We start from the raw sequence: 20,782 nt of genomic DNA, 5'->3' as shown, positions 1-20,782 counted from the left end.
GACCAAACCCCAAGCCGCACCAGAAAACAGACTTCCCATTCTCCTTCACGGCTCTGGTCCTGTGCTTATCAGTTTTGGGTGCGGGAAGGGCAGGAGAGAAGTTTCACAGTAGCCACTGCTTATCCGAAAGCCTTGAGCCCACACGAGCAACATTTGCAAAGCCCTTAGCAGTCAGCAGCTTGGCCTTCCTCCCGGCTCATTGTTTCCTCCCACACTCAGTTTCTGCCCGGTAACCGTCATGTGCAGAGCAGTGCCTGACCAGCTTGGCCAGGGACACTGTGAGGTGTGCTGGTCACACGGAGGAGCTGTGGTTTCCTAAGTGGCAGCCCACCTGGAGTGGGCACGTGCTCAGATCTGCTCTGAGATGGCATCTGACAAAGCCAGTGGCCTCTCTTGTTTGTATTACGGCTCATTGTTCTGGCCACTTGCCCAGCTGGTCATCTGGCCACTTCCAAAGCCAATAGACAGTCTCATCCCCACCCCAGTGATCATTCCAGAACCTTCTGCTCCTCTATCTGCTCTTCTAAATAAATATGACAAACATAGAGTTTCCCACCTAGACATCATTGATTAGGATTTTGTTAAATGGGGTCAAACTCAATGCCTTGAAATTTCAAGTAGCAAATCAGTCCCCATGTGGGGCGTCATCCCTCACCAGGAAGTGTCTGAGCACAGAAGGGACATTGCCACCTTCCAGAAAGCTTCAGCTGCTCTTTCCTGTCCACACAGGTGTCTCAGCTCCGACATGAGCTGTCAATGAAGGATGAGCTGCTCCAGTTCTACACCAGCGCGGCTGAGGAGAGCGAGCCCGAGTCCGTCTGCTCTACCCCGTAAGCCCCCTGTGGTTCCCCTCTGAAGGCCTCAGATGCAGCCTTCTCACGCTTCAGTGGGAGTCGCAGGGCAGAGAGCTCTGTCTCCTTCTTACAGGCTTCATTGCTGGCTTGTCAGAGCAGCCATGTGCCCAGCACACTCCTGAGAACAGGGTGGGCTAGCACAGAGATCCTGGAGCCTCCAATCCTTGGGACAGAAGGCCTGGGTGCTCCTCTGAGAGTCAGCAGACCCTCACATTGGGGAGCCCAGTAACCACTTTGGGGTCCCAGCTCTATTGTGACTCAGAAACCATGTCACTTCACCCTCTCTTCACTGTAGAATATAGCTGTTAAGAACGCTCAGGTCTCAGGGTTATGAGCACCGAGTTTCCACATGCAGCATACATAGAACGCTTACTTTTGGTTTTAATTTATTTATTTGTATACATTGTGGGATGACACAGACCATGACTTACGGCTTGCATGTGGAAGTCAGAGGACATTTTTCAGCAGTCAGTTTTCTCCTTCCGCCATGTTGGTCTTGGTCCTGGGCACTGAACTCCCCAAACCATCTCACCATCCTGTAAAACATCTCTTGTGAATATGTGTGCATCTTAAGAGTTACATGAACTCTCAGAATTGCATTGGTTAAATGAAGCCAACCCCACCCTACCCCACCGAGCTTCTACACCTTTGGGGTACCCCTTCCTGGTCTCCTCCCTGAGGGAGTGCACTTTTCTCCCAGACTGAAGAGGAACGAGTCATCCTCCTCCGTCCAGAACTATTTCCACCTGGACTCCCTTCAGAAGAAGCTGAAGGACCTCGAAGAGGAGAACGTTGTACTTCGGTCTGAGGTGACACACACCCCCTGCTGTTGCCCCCTTGGAAGGGTGGGGGTGTCTCTCTGGCAGCAGAAGTTGTGGTGGCAGTACCTGCCATCTGCACAATGTCCATCTGCACAACTCCTGCCTGAGCTTGTCCTCCCCAGCCAGGGGGTCCAGATGCAGGCTCGGCCGTGTCCTCCCCAGCCAGGGGGTCCAGATGCAGGCTCGGCCGTGTCCTCCCCAGCCAGGGGGTTCAGATGCAGGCTCTGCCGTGTCCTCCCCAGCCAGGGGGTCCAGATGCAGGCTCGGCCGTGTCCTCCCCAGCCAGGGGGTCCAGATGCAGGCTCTGCTGTGTCCTCCCCAGCCAGGGGGTCCAGATGCAGGCTTGGCCGTGTCCTCCCCAGCCAGGGGGTCCAGATGCAGGCTCGGCCGTGTCCTCCCCAGCCAGGGGGTCCAGATGCAGGCTCGGCCGTGTCCTACCCAGCCAGGGGGTCCAGATGCAGGCTAGGTCGTGTGTGAGTGTTGTTTCTGGGCTGGGTGAAGGCTGAGTGAAGACTGAGGAGTACAGGCCTTTTCTCATGGTGTCCCCAGGCTCCCATAGTAGAGCATGAGCAGGGGCCCGAAGGCTGGACTGACGCCAGCTGTTACATTACGAGGTCCATATTTGCTCCAGGAAGACCCTGTACCAGAACGTGGAGATGGGGTTTGACATTGAGAAAGGCTGAGCCGAGGCGGCCTGGGAACTTGGGCTTCTGAGTCTTTCCTGTAAGGAGAGGAAGGAGCTGTGCCAGGCACCATCTGTGTTGTTGCTGTTGCTATGGTTGTTGTAAATGCGGTCAGTCTTCACAGCAAGGCCAAGAGCTGGTTACTCTGAATCCCATTTGCACCAGGCTGCAGGGTGTTTGAAGATGCCAGGGTTAGTAGGTGACAAAGGCCGGATTTGTGCCCCTGGCTCGAAGCTCAGCTTCTTCTCCTCTAAAACCTCTGAGGAGACCAGATCTGCTGCTTTTTGTCTTACTTAGCATTGGGTTCGTTTGCAGGCCGGAGAGGACACTACCCTGTCCGCCAGGCCCTTGTCTGTCAGGTTGGAACCGTGAGCCTCCCTAAACTGGTTCCAGACTCCCCAGAGCTCCTCTGGAGGGGCAGGCCATCTCCACACACTGGAAAGAACTCCCTGTCTGAACCTTACAAGGAACTTTTGCATGACCTGGCCTTGTAGACCCCACAACTGCCAGCCCTTTATTTCTTACAAATGGGAATTGCGAGGCAGGATAACCAGTGAGGTCACCCCGTTTAGTCTGCTACCCCATGGCTCTGAATGCTGAGCCCATGCCTTTCAGCTGAAGTCTCCTGGCATCTGGCCCAGGGGACTGCCCCAGTCCGAGGCACCCAGCCCCTCTCTCCCAAGAGCTAGCTGAAGGACTCTGATCCAGGTGTGGATTTCTGATAGCCCGTGTCTGCCCACAGAATTTTCATGTCTGCCTGTGGCCCTAGCCCTTGGAGCCACCTGCGGCTAACTCCTTCACTGAGCATTTACATAGCCGGCTAGATCATTCTCTGTCCTTGTTTTCAGCCGGAGCAAACTATCTAGTGTGAATAGCTAGCTATGCGTGCTCTCTCTCTCTCTCTGTCTCTCTGTCTCTGTCTCTCTGTCTCTCTCTCTTTCTCTCTCGTGTGTGTGTGTGTGTCACATTTGTTTTGAGACAAGTTCTCAATACGTAGCTCTGACTGTCCTGCTGAACACATGCAAGCAAGCAGCAAACAGACCAACACACATGTCTTGGCTTTGCAGGGGAGCATTTGTGCTCACATTTATGTGCAGCGCCCTCTGGTGGCCTTGCAGGGGAGCGCTTGTGCTTTCCTCTCTGTGCGGCGCCCTCTGGTGGTCTGTAGCCTTCAGGTCTCTCCTTTGGGAACATTCCCATGACCTCGGCATCCTGGATGTGCGGTGGAGGCAGGCGCAGAGACATTGAAAGGGAGCATCCCAGAAACTAGGTTCACCCAGCTCTGTGCCTGGACCCAGTCCACCTGCCATCCTGATTGTGTGAACTGTTCCTTGACTGAGCTTCCTTCCACAGGCTTGTCAGCTGAAGACGGAAACCATCACCTATGAGGAGAAGGAGCAGCAGCTGGTGAACGACTGTGTGAAGGAGCTGAGTATGTCTACCCCTCCCGCCTCTCTCCTCTTCTCAGATGCTCCCGTCCCTGTTCCCACTAGCCTGTGTGGCAAGCTTTGCCCCATTTGTGAATCGAGAGCCATGCTCACAATGAAGAGGATATTTAATTTTAATGTGAACTTTGTATCGGAATATTGGAATTATTGATGCTCAGGTTAGGCCTAAATCAGTGGTTTGATTTGGAAGAAGGAAGGCCAGAGTTCTCAGCTTTGCTATTCAAATCAGTGATGTTCCCCATCCCTCTGGTATAAATTTCCAGGTAAGCTAAGAGAAAGGGCGTTTCGGTGAAATGAAACACAGTCCTTGTTCACTTATAGTAAAATGTTCGTAGTGGAACGTTGGAGTCCAGCCAAGTGCAGTGTGTGCCACTTCCAGCTCCCTTCCTGGGCCGGCCTGCCCTGCCCTGGGGACAGCCTCCATTAGAGTCAGCCCTTCTAGGAGGGCCAGCCCACGTGTAGCCCAAAGGAGCCACATCACCACTTGGAAAGATGCCCACTGTGACTCCCTTCACACCCATCTCTACCCCTCCCCGTTAAGAGTGTGTTCACTGCTCTGGGTGTGTGCTTCCAACACAGCCATACGCTCATCGTTCCTTTGTCATAGGGGACGCCAACGTCCAGATTGCGAGCATCTCAGAGGAGCTGGCCAAGAAGACGGAAGATGCCGCTCGCCAGCAGGAGGAGATCACGCACCTGCTGTCGCAGATCGTGGACCTACAGAAGAAGGCAAAAGCTGTAAGGCTTCTGTGTCCCTGGCTCATGACAGTGGCCAGGCTGAGATGGCGCTGGTGGCTACTGGAGAGGGTGGTTCCCTACCTGAGCCACGCCATCGGTTCTCCTGGCTTAGTGGGCTCCGAAGCCGACCCCACTGCCCCAATCAGCAGAGGCTTTCTGATCATTCTGATCTGTAAACTAGTAGCCTACATAAAGCAGTGCCTTCGATGTGTAGTCTTGGGCTCTATCTTACAAATCGTGGCGCCTGCTGTAGTTTTTACTCCTCCCGTCAGATGTGGTCCATGGGAGAACGGTGTGCCTGCCTAATTGATTGGTTTCCTGTGTGGAGCTTTGATAGGAAGGAGGAGAGGAAATGCCGCTGATGAGGAGAGAAAGAAGAAGAGACAGAAAGGAGAGGGGAGAGGACCAGCTCTGGAGGTGGGGGTTGGGCCATGGAGAGTAGATAAGCAAAGAAGAAAGATTTTGCCTTCAAAATTACATGAAAGGGGACCTGCTGCCAAGCTGACGACCAGAGAAAACCAACCCACATAAGTTGTCCCCTGACCTCCACACTGTAGGCACACACACACACACACACACACACACGCTCACACACGCTCACGTGCACTTCCCCCAATGAAAACATTTTATAAGGACAGTGTCTTTTTAAATCATATGAAAGGCGATGTTCTGCTCCAGGGTCAGGGGCACGCTCCTCTGTGGACAGGTGCCGAACTCATAGACAGGGCTGTTGGGACAGGTAACCAGGTGCCGAACTCACAGACAGGGCTGTTGGGACAGGTAACCAGGTGCCGAACTCACAGACAGGGCTGTTGGGACAGGTAACCAGGTGCCGAACTCACAGACAGGGCTGTTGACAGGTAACCAGGTGCCGAACCCTCACAGATAGGCTGTTGACAGGTAACCAGAGGGGAAAGCTGGGCTCCTCTGGTGTCCTGACAGAGGTGACTTGTCTTTACCATGTTTAGTGTGCGGTGGAAAATGAAGAGCTCGTCCAACACCTAGGCGCTGCCAAGGATGCCCAGCGGCAGCTCACAGCAGAGGTGGGTGCCCCTGCCTGCATGCTTTAGGGCCTCGGGTTCCAGTGAAGGCATATTCATTGCCCACAACAGGCCTACGCCATTCCCTTCATAGCAAACATTTTAATACCAAATTGGCATGGTACTGTTTTACCTGGGTTCTGTGCCTACTGCCTCTGGTGGGTCTTATAAGCACAAGGAGGCTGGATTCAGTGCCAGCTCAGGGCTTGGCATATTCTAGTTCCTGACAGACACCTAGTAGGTGAATAAAATCACCACAGACACGTGTAAAGAGCTGTTCAAAGATATGTCTTGAATGTGGGCATTGTGGTACATGCCTGCAATCCCAGTCCATGAGTGGTTGAGGCAGGAGGATTGCTATGAGTTTAGGCCAGCCTAGGCTACACAGTAAGCCCCTGTATCAAACAGAAATGAAAGATACAGCCAGAAACTAGGGTAACCGGTTTGCCCTTTTCCGGCTAGTGTCTATCCGCTTGCCCACTGTGAGATCTAGAAACCTTCCCTGGGTGAGAGGAAAAGCCAGCCTGTGGGTCCAGCCTGCTTTGCTGTGGTTCCATGAGGTGCCAGTTAGATGGCTGTGGGACTGGTGGGTGTCGCACCGGGTGCTCACCCTCTGCCTTGTCCTGCAGTTGCGGGAGCTGGAGGACAAATACGCAGAGTGCATGGAGATGCTTCACGAGGCGCAGGAGGAGCTGAAGAACCTGCGGAACAAGACGATGCCCAACACCACGTCCCGGCGCTACCACTCGCTGGGCCTGTTCCCCATGGTAAGTGGGTTCTCCCGTGCCCTCGACTATTGCCAGGGGCTTCGTGTCCCTTGCTGGCCACTGGGCATGCGTCTGTCCTGTTTGGACCTGGGCCTGTCCAGCTGGAGGCTTCCTAATTCCCTAGAACTGACCCTTTATTGTCTGTTCTGTCTACTCCTGCTGTTAAGGGATAATTTCCCTAATTCCCTAGGACTGGCCCTTTATAATTTTACGGGGACTTTGGTTTAGTTAGATGGAACTATGGCTGCTATTTCTGTGTCTACTGTTGTGCCCTGAAGCCCCTTCCCCGTGTCTCAAAGAGCCTGCACTTTTCCTGGTTCTTTGTGTGTGTATTAACCCTTCTCTTATTTCTTTAGTCCTGACTTACTCAATTTCAGGGCTGCAAAGGGAGCATGAAGGACAAAGGGCCTCTAGTTAGACCTCCTGTGGACACTGGGTCACACGAGGGTTGAGCCTCTTAGCCAGTTGTTTCCCTGTGACATCTGCTTGCAAGGAAGCAAGCTTGCCCATCCTGTCTTCTAGCAGACCGTAGCGTCTGGAAGGTGGGGCCGCGCATTAGCTGTGCCCCACAGTACTGTGCGTGCTCGCGCATGGCTGTGTAGAGCTGTATCATTCAGCAGGGCCTGCATGGTGGGTGACAGACAGATGGCTCGAGAACAGGCCTCCGAGAACGTCTGTATATTCAGGCTTTGTTCCAGTGGCCTGGCAGAAAAACAAATTCTCTCTGAGGCGAGAAGAGTCTTTTTTTTCTTTAATTTTTAAAATGTTTACTTATTGTCATTGTGTTTGTGTGTGATGGTGGGAGAGGCCGCATAGTATACGGTACATGTGTGGAGGTCAGAGGGTAACTCCGGAGTAGGTTCTCCTCTTCCACCTTGACATGGGTCCCAGGGGTTAACCCTAGCTTAGCCATCTCCCCGAGAGAGGGTTTAGGGAGGAAGCTCTTGCTGCAATACTTTCCTGGGAAGTCTGTTTCTGTTTACCCCAGACAGAGAGGGCAGGCCCAGCTCAGAGGACAGTTCTGCCAAGTCCAGCTCAGAGAACCAAGGGCTTTACTGGGTAACTCAGTGGAGCATGACTGGGGGCTTAAAACTGTCTTACAAAACCAGGGCCGGGGAGACGGCTCAGCATGTGCTAATACTGGCCGTGCAAGCCTGCTCAGCTGAGTCTGGTTCCGGAAACCACATGAAAACAGGACCTGGTGGTGTACGCCTGTTTCTGAATTCGTTGTTATGAGATGGGAGGTGGAGACGGGATAATGGGCTGGACATTTACAGGAAGTGGCAGGAGTGAGGACCCCCATCTCAACCAGGCAGAAGGGAAGAACTCACCCCCAAAAGCTGTCTTTTGACCGCAGCAGGTATACCATGGCACACGAGCACCTCCACGTATCCCTGTGTGTGTGCACGTGCACACAGATAAATATGATTTATAAAGAAGAGAAAATTAAACCATGACTCGAGGAAAGCTGAGTGGCGCACACGCGTCTCTGCTTCATCTGAGAGGAGCCTCAGCTTCCATGTTTGCAGACTGAGGCTCTTGGCAAGCCCAGGTGTTCAGGGTGTTTGTTTTGAAACAGTGCGGTGCTTGCATTAAAGGCGGTTAAAGCTGTCTAAAGGTCACAGTGTGCCTGCGTGTCTGGAGCTGAGCTCCCAGATCTGCCTCTTGCTCTCTGCCGTTCCAACAGTCACTAGGAGGTTTCACCAAGCAATGATTCTTTTGCCTTGTGGTGGGAGTTTTTCATCTGTAATCCGCGGATAGAATCTGGGGACCCATGAACATTGTTGGGGGAACTTTGCCTTCTGTTTTCATAAATCTTCCTCAGATTGGAGGGCTGGGGGGGCACGTGTGGGGTCACCCCTCTGAGTCCCCTGGGAAGTCTCAAGATCCAGCCTCTTCCAGATCCTAAAGCTCACGCCACCCCCCAAAGGGCAGCAGTGTCTTCAGAGAAACCTAGTAGGCGTTAAAGTATTGAGGTGCACATGTATAGAGGGTGGGGTTCAGTGGGGTCAGGAGTGGAGACTGGGCAGGGAGTCTTACAAAGAGGAAATACGGACTCTTCCTGGGAGCAGCAGGGCTGTGTCCTGAGCACGTGGTAAAGGTGGGCGTTGTGTTCAACTGGTGGGGTGAGGAGCTTCCAGAGAAAGACAGGGGTGGCAGCGTACGTGACTCAGTTCATGCAGGCAGGGACCTTCTCCAGCAGAGCCGGAGAGCCCTTGGCAGGTGGGTGCTTGCCTAGGACTAGGTCAGGGGTGCAGCCTTGGCCTCCTGGTGTCAGAATCCTGAGGGACCGGAATGCAGACCAGGTGGCCTGGAGGGCAGAAGCTTAGTGTGGCCCATGGGGCTCTGAGGCCACGGAGGGCCTTTCAGAAGCCTTGGAGATGTTTGAAGCTATGTTTGTTCCCACTGTTCTGAGCATACTTTCTGTGCCCCCAGGGGTTCCCCATCCTGCACTGTAGAACATTTTAGCTCGGTGGTTTGGCCAAGAGAGCCTGGAACTGACTGACTCTTAGACACACAGCTACGTGAGTGTTAGGGGCTGTTCGCTGTCACCCAAAGGTGCTGGGTGCTCAGGACCTGCTTTTGTCATGGCTTGGCAGATAAGGTGTTGGGTGCTCAGGACCTGCTTTTGTCATGGCTTGGCAGATTCTCTCTATAGAGAATACGTTTATAGCTTTGTCTTGTGTGGCAGGAAGTCTGGAGACTGCTGGACCCCCTGTTTCTTCTCTTGTTGCTCCTCTGGCCTCAGACCTCATGCAGAAATGGATGCCCTGCTCACTCGACTCATGTCTTCCGTCTTTTCCCAGGACTCCCTGGCTGCAGAGATCGAGGGAACTATGCGTAAGGAGCTGCAGCTGGAAGAGCCGGAGTCTCCAGACATCACGTATGGATGCATGACTTCTATATTTCAAGTTTTTACAAACTGACTCAGGACTGGTTCTGTTTGTAACCTAACATGTGTGGACCTTAGACACCACCAGCCACAACCGTGGTCCTTCCCTGTCGGGTTAAGGGAAAGGGAACAGCTGGTCTTTCTCTCTGCTCTTTTCTCGTGATAATGGCTTGGGCTATGGCTCAGCTGGTAGAGGACTTAGCTAGCATGCATGAAGCCCCAAATTCTGTCCCTAGCACCGTATAACCCTGCATGGTAAAGTGGAGGGAGGAGGCTCAGAAGTTCAAGGCCGTCTTTAACTACAGCCTGTGTGAGTGAGTCCCTGTTGCAAAAACAAAGCAAACCAACAGAAAATACGTGACGAGTTTCCGGGGGAGGGGGGTGCTGTGTTTCCTATCACTGCCAACCTTACCTTTCCCCTAATGGAAAACACTACTCTGAAGAAAGAAAAACATCACTGGTAATGGTGTGAGCCAGGCTTCTGTTTCCTTCTGGGAACTCCTGGGGTCTCTGCCCCTACAGCTCCCCTCCTAACTCCAGATTCAGGCTTGACCTCCCTGGACCATTTAGAAGGAATCTGGGGGCCATGTTTTCTCCCTCCCCAAACTCCTCAGGCAGAATTTATAAGAGACTGTGTGACTTTGGTTTGTGTGCGGTTCTCGCACTTCAGAGGAAGCAGCCAGTCCAGAAATGTGCCCACCCTTTGCTCCTTAAAAGGAGACACATTCAAATAAAACTGTAGGTTCTTAGAAATGGCAGTTTCTAAGAAGAGCCTTGTAGGGTATTTATCATCTCAAGGTAGAAACTTCAGACTAGTTTGAAGTTTTGCTTTTTCTTTTATGTGAATAGTTACCCATACTCATTGCAAATGTCTATGATCCAGAACTGCCCTCGTGGAGGTCGCATTCAGGTGTAGATCGGAAAGAAGCAAGTGTACCAAAGACAGAAGCAGCACTTCAGGACTGTTGTTTCTAGGGCAGGCTGGGTCTGTGATAGCCAGTGTCATTCGGGCTGGCTGAACCTAGTGCTGAGCTATACTAGAGTCTTTGGGTAGTGCATCTCCCTAGTCCATACTATGATGGAGGCGCCCACACCCTCAGAAACACGAGAAGCCCTCAGACAGCAGGCCACTCAGGCTCCCTGAGGTGTTCCTTTGGAGGTCTGTGGAGGTTCTTCCTGACATGATGCTCATGGCTGCCATGTTCTCCCCAGTCACCAGAAGCGTGTCTTTGAGACCGTGAGAAACATGAACCAAGTGGTCAAGCGGAGATCACTGACCCCTTCCCCTATGAACATCCCTGGCTCCAACCAGTCCTCCGCCATGAACTCCCTCCTGTCCAGCTGCGTCAGCACCCCCCGTTCCAGCTTCTACGGCAGCGATGTTGGCAACGTGGTCCTTGACAACAAGACCAACAGCATCCTCCTGGAAACTGAGGCAGCCGACCTGGGGTGAGCAGTGGGCTTTTCTCCTTCTGTTGCAGGGAGGGGAGAGGAGCGCCCCCATGAACAGAGGCTCAGCCACCATCAGAAAGAGGCGGGTGAGGGTTAGACTTCTCCACATCCCATTTTCCCCCTTATCTACAGCACTGGTGTTTTCTGAAGGGATATCTCAAGCTGATACCCAAAGTGTGCTTTTCTATAACACACTGAAAGGGGAAACTTACAAATATTTCCCATGAGTCATCACTGTGACCCCTTGGGAGCTTGGGTACTGGGAAGGAAGAGGAGGCCCCAGGCTCTCTGATTTGCTTCAGAAGGTGGGGTAAAGAGGGCCGTCAGCTGTGGGCTCCTTAGTCATGGTCAGTGTTCTCTTCACCCTAAAGCCCTGTAGAACCCAGCCCCCATCCCATCATCCGTTCTGTGCACCCTGGCCCTCTGACTTACTAAAACCGGTACTTTGGACCAGTTGAGCCTTACAGAGGGTTACCCAAGATCAGAGCTGGTTTCACTCAGAACTGAAAACCCAGGGCCTTTCATCTCAGAGTCCAAAGAGAGCCCCCTTGAATCAGTTCCCCCTGGCGCCCAGGAATAGCCACCTGCAAAAGGTCCTCCAAAACAACCAGGAGGGAGATGTTTATGAAAACACGTATTTGCTTATGTGCAAATTTTCAGTCCGTCCTGGTGCAACCATCTGTCTGTCTCTAAGAAAAGTCAGCTCAGACCCACAGGAGGAGCTCCTTCAGCTGTCTGCTCCTCATCCTGCTGGCCTGGCCTCCTTAGATCATCTCCTGTCCAAGCAGTGGCCTTGCCCTGGGATGGGGTGTCCTCGGTGCCCTTCGCTGGCCTTAGGTGCTTAGCCCCTGTCTTCTCCAGGAATGAGGAGCGCAATAAGAAGCCAGGCACCCCAGGCACCCCTGGCTCCCACGACCTGGAGACAGCACTCAGGCGGCTGTCCCTGCGCCGGGAGAACTACCTGTCTGAGCGGAGGTTCTTTGAGGAGGAGCAGGAGAGGAAGCTGCGGGAGCTGGCTGAGAAGGGCGAGCTGCACAGTGGATCCCTCACGCCCACCGAGAGCATCATGTCCCTGGGCACGCACTCACGCTTCTCTGAGTTCACGGGCTTCTCTGGCATGTCCTTCAGCAGTCGCTCCTACCTGCCTGAGAAGCTGCAGATCGTGAAGCCGCTCGAAGGTGACCACCAGGGGCCACGGCCCCTCTCTGTCCTCCTCTCTGACTCACTCTGGGCCCTGATTCACCACGGGAAAGCCGGCCTCCTCTGTCACACCTATTCGTTTTTCTTTCGAGATAGCCACCCACGCTGCTGGTTTGAGTTCCTCTGAGGTGGCCTCTGTTGTGGCTTGAATGGTGCACTCCTGGCGTGAACCCACCTGGAAATACCTCAGGTGTCCCGCAGGTCTCTCTTTGTCCTTAGTGCCTTAGGAGCCAAGCCTAGTGGCAGGTGTGCAGTATCCTTACCTTGATGGCTGCTGAGGCCATTTGTCCTCACTCTGGGTCAACCCAAAGGTCTGGGAAGGGGAGAAAAGAAACACTTTGGCGTCTCAGAACGTTCACTGTCAAACCCAGTGTTGTGAGCACCTCCCCCCAGCCACATGGAAGTGCTGTGTGTGTTCTCGTGTTCCGATTTGTGGCTTTCTGGAAGTGTATTCTCTGGTGGGCCAGGCCCCTATGCTCTGCAGTGTGAAGGCAGGAAGGAGATAGAGATGGAGGCTCGCCTGTGTAGACCCCAGTAAGCCCCTGTGCAGCGGCTGCACTCAGAAACTGAGTTCCTAGGAAACCCCATCGTTTTCTTCCTCCTTTTGTTGCTTTGGGTATCACAAATGTTTTCTCCGGCGTCCCATTGCCTTGTCGGGAGCCAAGTGTGCACTAGTTTTGCTGCCCCAAATCTTAGTCTGAAGCCCGTATGAGTCGGAAGACCTGCTTTACAGCCACGTATCACGTCTTTGATGTCAGTCAGATGTCTGCACATCTGCATTTTTCTCAGCTCTCATTGTCATCCCATCATCATAAAGCATGTCAGCCTTACAGAACAGGCATGTCAGCCTTACAGAACAGGCAGCCTGCAAGCCGTGGCCACGCTTAGGAAAGCCATGCAATGTGCCACGGTCCCTGTAGTTCCAAAGAAAGAGCCTGGGCTACTTCTTGTTTTTCACGTTAATAATTATGAACTAGTTGTGTAATAGACCCTTCCTAGCCTTCAGGGGCGGGGGCTCAGTCCTAGCCACCAGGGAAGGGGCGGCTCACTCCTTTTTAATTGCTTATTCAGTTGTGAGCTTGGTAATTGTTTTCTGACCTTCAATTATGTCTGATTTTCTTTCAATAAAACCTTCCATTTCTGCAATTTTATTTCTGCCTTTCTTTTCTTTTCTTCTTTTGTCTCTCAAAGTTCACTGGACCGTGACCATCACTCCCTGCTTCCCATACTAGGCTGTGTTTCATTGGGTCACCTATATGTTTTGGGTTCATTTTTCAAGTGTATTGCAGGATAAGATTTTGAATTTATTTTGACCAATTCATCTTTATTTCTTCTAACTTTGCGTCTTTGTTTTATGACAAAAGTAAGAAGAAACTCCACTCGTTTGTAAGATGAATTTCACGCGTGGTGTCCTGCTTCCCAGGAAGCTGACTTCCTACTATTAAAAAGTCATTGGCCTGTAACACACCCTGTGATACAGATCCTTTTGGCTTCCTTTTGTATTTCTCAGACTTCTTTCTTAGCTGTTAAGAAGTCTACTGGTATGTTCTTCCCTCCTTCCCCCCCACAATCAGTATTTGCATCCCTGTGTTTGCCCTAAGATGGGAGGTAGAGTAGTTGTTCCCAGTGACAGCCCCTGTCATGTGCTGGTTGACTTAGCCTCCTCTGGAGCCATCCCCCTGATCTGTACCGTGGGCAGATAGCTTTCAAACAAGAATATCCAACCTGTCCCAGATTCAGCCCCCTGGGTCTAAAGGGCCCAGTTACGCTGTTGACTCCTGGCCCATCATTACGCTGGGGTCATATTCTCACATGCGTTTCCGTTGGCCCAATGAGATGCCGATAGAATATCTTTGACCCCCAGCAGTCCAGATAAAGGCACCTGGGGTGAGGTCCCTGGAGACCATTGTCTGGGACCATTGTAGAAGCCAGTCAGTGTCCTCCATCTCCTTCTTCCTTTCCCATTTCAAGCATCTTGCCAGTAAAGAACAGAATATTCGAGATAGAAAGAGAAGTGTCTGTCTTAAGAAGACTGATGTGGGCATAGTCCTTCTCCTGTGCCCTGCCTGGCCCAGACTGTTCTCATGTGGGTGGGAGGAGTGTGGTAGTCTTAGCCGAAGTGAGCCAGGAAAAGTAGCTGATAGCACAATACTTTTCCTGCTTCCTGTGGACCAGGAAAGGAAGCCAGGCTGGAGAGTGAGACTGAGATACAGGAGCAGGAGAGGGAGAGGCAGCCTGTGCTTACCTCTGGGTAAGGTCAGCTTCATAGTGACTTTTAACTCTTTCCCTGTATCAAAGCAAAGATCTCCAGGCGATGGAGCCAGGAGGTGGGTGGATTCCTACAGAATGGCTTGGGGCCTGGCAGGGGGAGGAAGAAGTGAGCATTCTGCTGCTCAGGTGCTGGGCTCTTTGAATACCCAGAGCCTCAGAACCAGCCAGGAAGAGAAAGCGCTTCCGAGACCCACTGTTAACTAAAGCCACAGCTAAGGCTGAGACAGCTTCCTGGTCTGTGGAACTGAATGCACCTGTTCCGTGGTCATGGCCACATCTGGCCTTGCTGTTGGCTGGATTCACGAGGCTCATGGGGGGCCGTGTCTCTCTGCTGAGAGCTTCAGGGAGTGGATGCCAGACGCCTTCGTTTTAATCCCGGCTTAACACAACCTCTCCCTTTCCCCAGACTCACATCCTGATCTGTGAAACCGAGACAGCGGGGTGGGCCTAAAAACTCAAGGAGTTGGGTGTGTAGAGCCGCCGACACTCGGTATCAGATAAGGTGGATGCAGACATGGGGGATGCCCGAGTTGACCACAATGATGGCTTGTGCAGGGCTTTCATGGTGGGGACTGTCACAGGTGGCAGAAGGAGTGTCTAGCCCTCCTGCTGGGCCCACATTCCTGGCCGAGCATCCTCGTTCTGACTCATACACCACAGTTAAATCACTTAGCTTCAGGAACCTTCCATTCCCCCATTTGTACAGTGAGAACCCTTCCTGGAGAGTTTGAGGCATGCGTTGCTGTGTTTGCATGTAGAGCACGGTGAGTTTTTATTTGGTGTGGAGCAGTAAGCAGAGGCAGGAGTGGAGGCCTTAAGCTGTCTTTATTCAGTGAGCCGATGGTGGAGAAGACAATAGGTTAACCCACCAGAGCTCTGTCTTCCATCTCATCTCCAGCCAGCAAATCATACGGGGAGGAGAAACTAAGGCATCCAGTCATCCCATACTTAGTCTGGCCCCTCTGGTCGGAGTCAGCCTTGTCTCCGAGTTTCACGCTGCGGTGGTGTTTCCCTGTCGCTTGTGATATCCTTCCAACTTCCTCTCTGCGTAATGGAGGTCTTGCTTACACCACGGCCACCGCATCTTGAGTTCCTCCCAAGTCCCATTAGATTGTAGCTAGGTCAAAAAAACCCTTCTGATGTGTGCGTGCAGGGCTACTTACAATGGACCTTGCAGATAATACTACAATATAAAGATGGGATGTAACTTACCCCAGTGCTAGGAGGCAGAGGCCGGTGGACCTCTGAGTTAGAGGTCTGCTTGGTCTACGAAGTAAGTTCCAGGATAGCCAGACTACACAGAGAAATAAAAACAGACAAAAGAAGTCTACAGTATAGACTATAGACATGCTTCTGTTCCTGCCATCCTCTGTCAACATCATGCATGTAAATCACACATACACATGCCACACTGTCACATCTGACATGGGCTGGACTTACAAAACAGTGGCTCTTTGGAGCTTGGGATCCTACAGATCGTGTGTGCTCCTGGAACACGCGTTTCTCTTTATGGTCAGTGGTTTCCTTCCGATTCTCAGCAGATTGGGGCCTTGAGAATGGTTTTTGGGTCTCAACGCCAGACGCCATTTGAAGCTCAGTCTTCCGCTTGCAAGGGCCCAGAGCATCGCTGGAATGCTTAGCTCCACTAGATGGCGCTAGCATCCCTGTCTTCTCCCACAGTTGTGACCACTAAAATTAACTTGTATTTTGTTGCAAGCCAAGGACTTCTGAAGTCCTTTCAGGTATGAATATCGTTTTCTTTGTGTGCTTGTTTTGCTTTGTTTTCTTCCTTTTGTGCATAGAGAGAGTTATTTTTCACTCTGTTCAGAAGTCCCGAGTCTGTTATGGAGGATGCAATATGTATCCTTAAAACTGGTGTGGGCCGTGAAGGAGCCTTAAGGGTCTTAGGGCTCAAGGTGTCTTCTTTTCTTTGTCATTTTAAGTGGGATTGGAATTGTCCAGTTTCCAGAATCCTTCTAAGACCTCCATGACAAGTTGTCCCTGACCCAGGTATTTAGAAGCACAGAGGCCCAAGCTGCTCCTCACCCGCCCCAGCCACCTTTCTGTCTGGGATATCACGTAGCTCCTCGGCACCCAGGATTTCCAGACACTCCTGGCCTTGCACACCTTCTGGTAGAATGCCCGGGACACCTGGGGTCATCAGGGACGTTCTCTCTGGTGTTATTACAAACCTCACAGGCTGTCACCTGAGTCCTAGGGTCTGGTGTCACCTTGGGGATGGCTCCATAGTTTTAGGGCTCTGCGACTTCTTACTTGTCCTTGAATCCCTGCCCTTACTTACCTCCCTCCATGGCTTCTCCAGTCCCTTCTTTATAGCTTCGGTCTGCAGGCTTGTGCCCGAGTTAGCTATCCCATGGCTTCCTGGCCCATGGTTGTCCTCATGTGTTGTCAGCAGTTTCCTGTGGCTCTTGTCTGACCACTTTCACCCTCTTCTGTCCGAGGGGTGAGAGTGTGCTAAGTTTGCCATTGGGTGCTCTAACACGCTCTGTAACCAGGCGTCGTCAGAAACAGTATGGAGCATGTATTTTACTGTAGAAATCGCTGGTTCTTTTTAGTGGCATTCCCTCCTGGTACAGCAGGGGATAGCACTGCTGTCCACTTACAAGGGCCACGTCAACTCTCCTCCGGTCCCTCCCACAGTCCCATGCAAGCTCGGGTGGGAGGGTGGGAAGCACTTGCTGTAGTTGGCATCCTAACCCTCCCTTCTCCGCTTCTCCACCCCTCTCTTCATTTCTCCCCACAAGGTTCAGCCACGCTTCACCACTGGCAGCAATTAGCCCAACCTCATCTTGGGGGCATCCTAGACCCCCGTCCTGGTGTGGTCACCAAGGGCTTCCGGACGCTGGACGTTGACTTGGATGAAGTGTACTGCCTTAACGACTTTGAGGAAGACGATACAGGTGACCACATTTCTCTCACGGGCCTAGCTACCTCCACGCCAGTTCAGCACCCGGAGACCTCAGGTGAGAGGTCCCGAGCACGTGTGACTGTCTCAGGCAGCAGAAGTTACTCCAGCCAGCCTCAGGCTTCCCCAGAGGAGATGCAACAGCCGCCAGCGCCAGCGGGCCTGGAGGAGGAGGAGGAGGGGTCTGGTGAGGGCACCTCAATTAGTCCTGTAAACCTGACACCTGTACCGGAGACAGAGCTCTGGGCTTTGCTCTCCTCTGTCCCTGGCACCATCCGTAGCAACTCTGTGTCTGTAGCTTCCGCTCGTCTGTGTGGGTGATAGCAAAAAACCGTCCCATCGTCAGGCTCCGTGTTTTAAATAGAGACCAAGCCCTCCACTTTGTGACAGATGGGCGCCTCTGCCCATCTCGGAGGTGCAGGGCCCAGCAGGGCCCTGCGTGGGAGCGGGAGAGGCTGCTAAAAAGTGGGGTACGGTGCCCCAAGAACAGGTACTCCCAGGTTCTGTCGTGGCCGACCTGCCCTGACTCTGATAGGGGTCCCAGAGTGAGCAAGCCAAGCAGTTTTGGGGCATGCTGATAGTGAGAGGCAGTGGGCTGTGTGAAACTCGGACAGAAGCCCAGGGACTACTTAGATGGTGCCTAGTAAGTAGGTCCTGTCAGCTCTGTGACCTGGCTCAACTTCGGTGAAGGGTATTGCTACTTTCATGTATTCAAAATGGATTTTTTTTTAAAAAATAAGTGATTAGTGATACTCTTTAACCAGATACGCCCTAAGAGATGTCATTCAGCTCTTACAAAGAGGATGCTAGGTGCTTTGGCCAGCCCCTGTCCCACCACCAGGTACCAGCAATGACCTCGGGTGTACTGGGTGACCCACAAACCTCTTACACTGGAATGGGAAGTTTGTGCTCAGGGCTCCTAGAACCTCTGGGGCCTTGTGTAGTTACCCATATGCTAACCCGTATATTCCAATTACTTTGTCCTTGGACCTCCTAACTCATTGTCCGAGAAGACAAAGAACTCAGGGTTAAGTGAGTGACCCCAATGCCATCATCCTCATGACATCCCCAGGCCACTGAATGCAAAGAGAGGATATTTATCTTTCTGGTTCATAATTTTGATTTGTAGAAGCCACAACATTGCCATGAAATCCAAGGCAGGATGGAGCCAAGGTTTTGGTGGTGTCTCAGATAGCTGTGGTCAAGGAGGCGTGGCCTAGACCAGCTTTCTTTAAATGCCAGCTTTAGAGGCATCATCACAAAAATGTCTGTTCACCAAGTGCAGGGTATAGGGGAATGAGAGTCCCATCCTGTGAGAGCCGCACAGTTAGGTCTGGGGCGTGTACTTAAAACTCAAGCACTACAACTACCAGGAACCTGAGGTAGGAGGATCTCAAGTTCAAGGCCAGTCTGGGCTATATAGTACGGTTCTATTTCAACAATATAAAACCAAAGGACAGGACAGTAAGGTGCAGCCGAGTCTCCCTTTGTTGTCCACGCTGGGCCCCATGTGAGGGCAGGCAGCACCAGCGTCTGGCTAATGCCATGGCAAGAGGACAGGAGTTAGGCCACGTAGAGCCTTCCCAGAGCTGGGGTGCCCGTCCTGGAAAATGAACAATGCACCCCAGCTGTTTTGGGGGACGTTGTTCAGAAAGGAATAAAATCATTGCACCAAGAGCTGGGTGAGGTCAGAGGGTGAGAGTCTTGGTTATAAGGACTGGAGACCCAGCCTCTGTCCTTCTTGTGACAGTGGCCTTTCTGGCTTAATGCTCTACCCCTTGTTGAGTCTTCCAGTACATTCACCCAGCGACTTGATTTGAGGGTAGCCAGACACACACAGAGCAGAAACTATAGAAGGGTCAAGCTCAGGTGTGTGCCCCGAGCATAGCTAAGCAGTTCAGGAATGGTGTCCCCGCTTAGGGGCAAATTCTCTAGAGCTTATTTTCTTTGCGGAAGTTTCTTCTCTGGAAGCGCCCTGCAGAGGGGAAGGCAAGCCACCCTGCAGCGGGGAAGGCAGGCCACCCTGCAGAGGGGAAGGCAGGCCACCCTGCAGCGGGGAAGGCAGGCGTGCAGAGCCATGCAGAGCCATGACTTTCTCCACTGAGATGACAGGATCATTCCGCTGTCAGGCATGGGAGTGTGAGATTCTGTTCACCCCTCCAGTCAGGCAGGATACCCCAAATGATGCACAGTCGGGGCAGTGGTTAGAGGCTGATGGGTCTCCATAGGAGGACCTGGAGCTCCACAGTCTTGGGATCTGTGTCCCGCTGGCTCAGCACTGACCTCTGAGCTCCCAGTGCTGCTGTGTGCCTCAGAGGGCAGAAGGCAGTTGACAGTCTTCCTTACAATTGGTACCAGTGGGGTGAAGAGTGGCAAGACTCACCTAGTAGACATTTTTATTAGTGTAATTTTAATGTGTCTTTTGAAGCATCCTTTGATTCTTTTCCTTAATCCTGTGTCTTCAGAAGGCTGGTTCCATGTTGTTGTGTTGTAAATGATCTAGAAGATTAAAATGGACTGTTGAAAAAAACCTTTAGGTCATAGTTTTACTTCATTTTAATGATTGTTTGATGTCCTGAATTAACATAGGGAGCACATTTTTTTTTTTCAGGATAGACATCACCTGGTCCTACCAAGTACTCTTTTAATTTATGGTTGGGGACAACCTGCGTGAGGGAAAGGGTTAATTACGCCCACGTGGCAGCTGGCTGGGTGGCATGTGCTTCAAGATTAAGCTCGGATGGATTCTCCTGAGGATCCAGAGGGCGTGGGTAAAGGTGGAATTAGACCAACATCAGAGATGAAGTCACAAGTCGGTTTATCTGTCTGTCACTTGCATATATGGAGCTAGTACCCTGGGACTGGCTCATGCCTAATCCACCTGTGTCCCCACAGTGCACATGAGTCACAGTTGGGCCCCGAGATCCTGGCCTCAGTGTAGACCCTGAAAACCCCACCCATTCTAAACAGACCCCAGAAGTTCTCCCACACCTCAAGCCCCAGAACCACTGGAAGCAAAGAGGTCAGGACACAGCCTTTCTGCCACTTCCTTATCCAAAGCACAGGTCCAAGCTGTGCTTGGGAGTTTCTGTGGAGTGGAGGAACCAAAAGAATAGCCCACCGCAGAGAGGGAGAAGTCTGGCCATTGCAGCAGCCACAGAGCGGGTGCCCCCGGGAGCAAAGCCTCTCCCCGAGTCTGTGATGCACTCAGTCCCTCGGCTTTCCACAGGAGAGGGTCCACATAGCTCGTATGACAAAGATGGCCAGTGGGTCCGGAAGGGAAGGCCGGTACAGTTGGCTCAGAGGGAAGTGCCTTCCTTGTCCCCCGTGGGATGGAACATTTTCCCAGCCCTGGCTCTGCCTCCTTGAGTGCTGCTCACACCCACACGTCAGGACATGCTAAGAAAAAAACCGTCCTCGGCTCTTTCTAAGAGCGTTTGGTGAACTGAGAACAGGTCATCTGCAACCTGGAGGCAGAGCCGTGACTTAGGATGGAAGGGCCAGTTCCTCGAAAGTGGTCGGTGCAGGCTTGTCCCTGCCTACAGCTTACAGAGCAAAGCCAACTGCATCCAACCTCCACACTGCGGGAGTGCCTCCATTCCAGGGCACTGGCACTGCTGCGCGGCTTGCTGAGGCATCCTGGTAGCTTCGCTCACGTGGAGGGGCCTACATGAGCACTCAGGAATGTT

At 52.4% G+C, this 20,782-nt stretch overlaps 1 protein-coding gene across 16 annotated transcripts in view; it reads left to right on the top strand.

The window, feature by feature from the left end:
* The window catches only part of Trak1 (trafficking kinesin protein 1), a 107,783-nt gene that overhangs the window by 75,738 nt on the left and 11,263 nt on the right, over positions 1-20,782 (top strand). For 7 of the 16 annotated variants that reach the window (XM_048423092.3, XM_048423079.3, XM_048423089.3 and 4 more), the window contains 10 exons: positions 730-830; positions 1,555-1,663; positions 3,712-3,790; positions 4,414-4,544; positions 5,513-5,587; positions 6,214-6,351; positions 9,159-9,235; positions 10,457-10,693; positions 11,558-11,874; positions 16,933-17,280. In XM_048423092.3, the coding sequence (XP_048279049.1) occupies positions 730-830; positions 1,555-1,663; positions 3,712-3,790; positions 4,414-4,544; positions 5,513-5,587; positions 6,214-6,351; positions 9,159-9,235; positions 10,457-10,693; positions 11,558-11,874; positions 16,933-17,280 (1,612 nt within the window). Of the gene's footprint in view, positions 1-729; positions 831-1,554; positions 1,664-3,711; positions 3,791-4,413; positions 4,545-5,512; positions 5,588-6,213; positions 6,352-9,158; positions 9,236-10,456; positions 10,694-11,557; positions 11,875-16,932; positions 19,624-20,782 lie in introns of those variants that run through there. The other 9 variants (XM_048423083.3, XM_048423082.3, XM_048423087.3 and 6 more) reach the window with 3 other exon arrangements.

The sequence above is a fragment of the Myodes glareolus genome, chromosome 4 (genome assembly GCF_982192425.1).
Source record: "Myodes glareolus chromosome 4, mMyoGla1.1, whole genome shotgun sequence".
Classification (NCBI taxonomy): domain Eukaryota; kingdom Metazoa; phylum Chordata; class Mammalia; order Rodentia; family Cricetidae; genus Myodes; species Myodes glareolus.
This window is presented reverse-complemented; position numbering and strand designations above follow the sequence as displayed.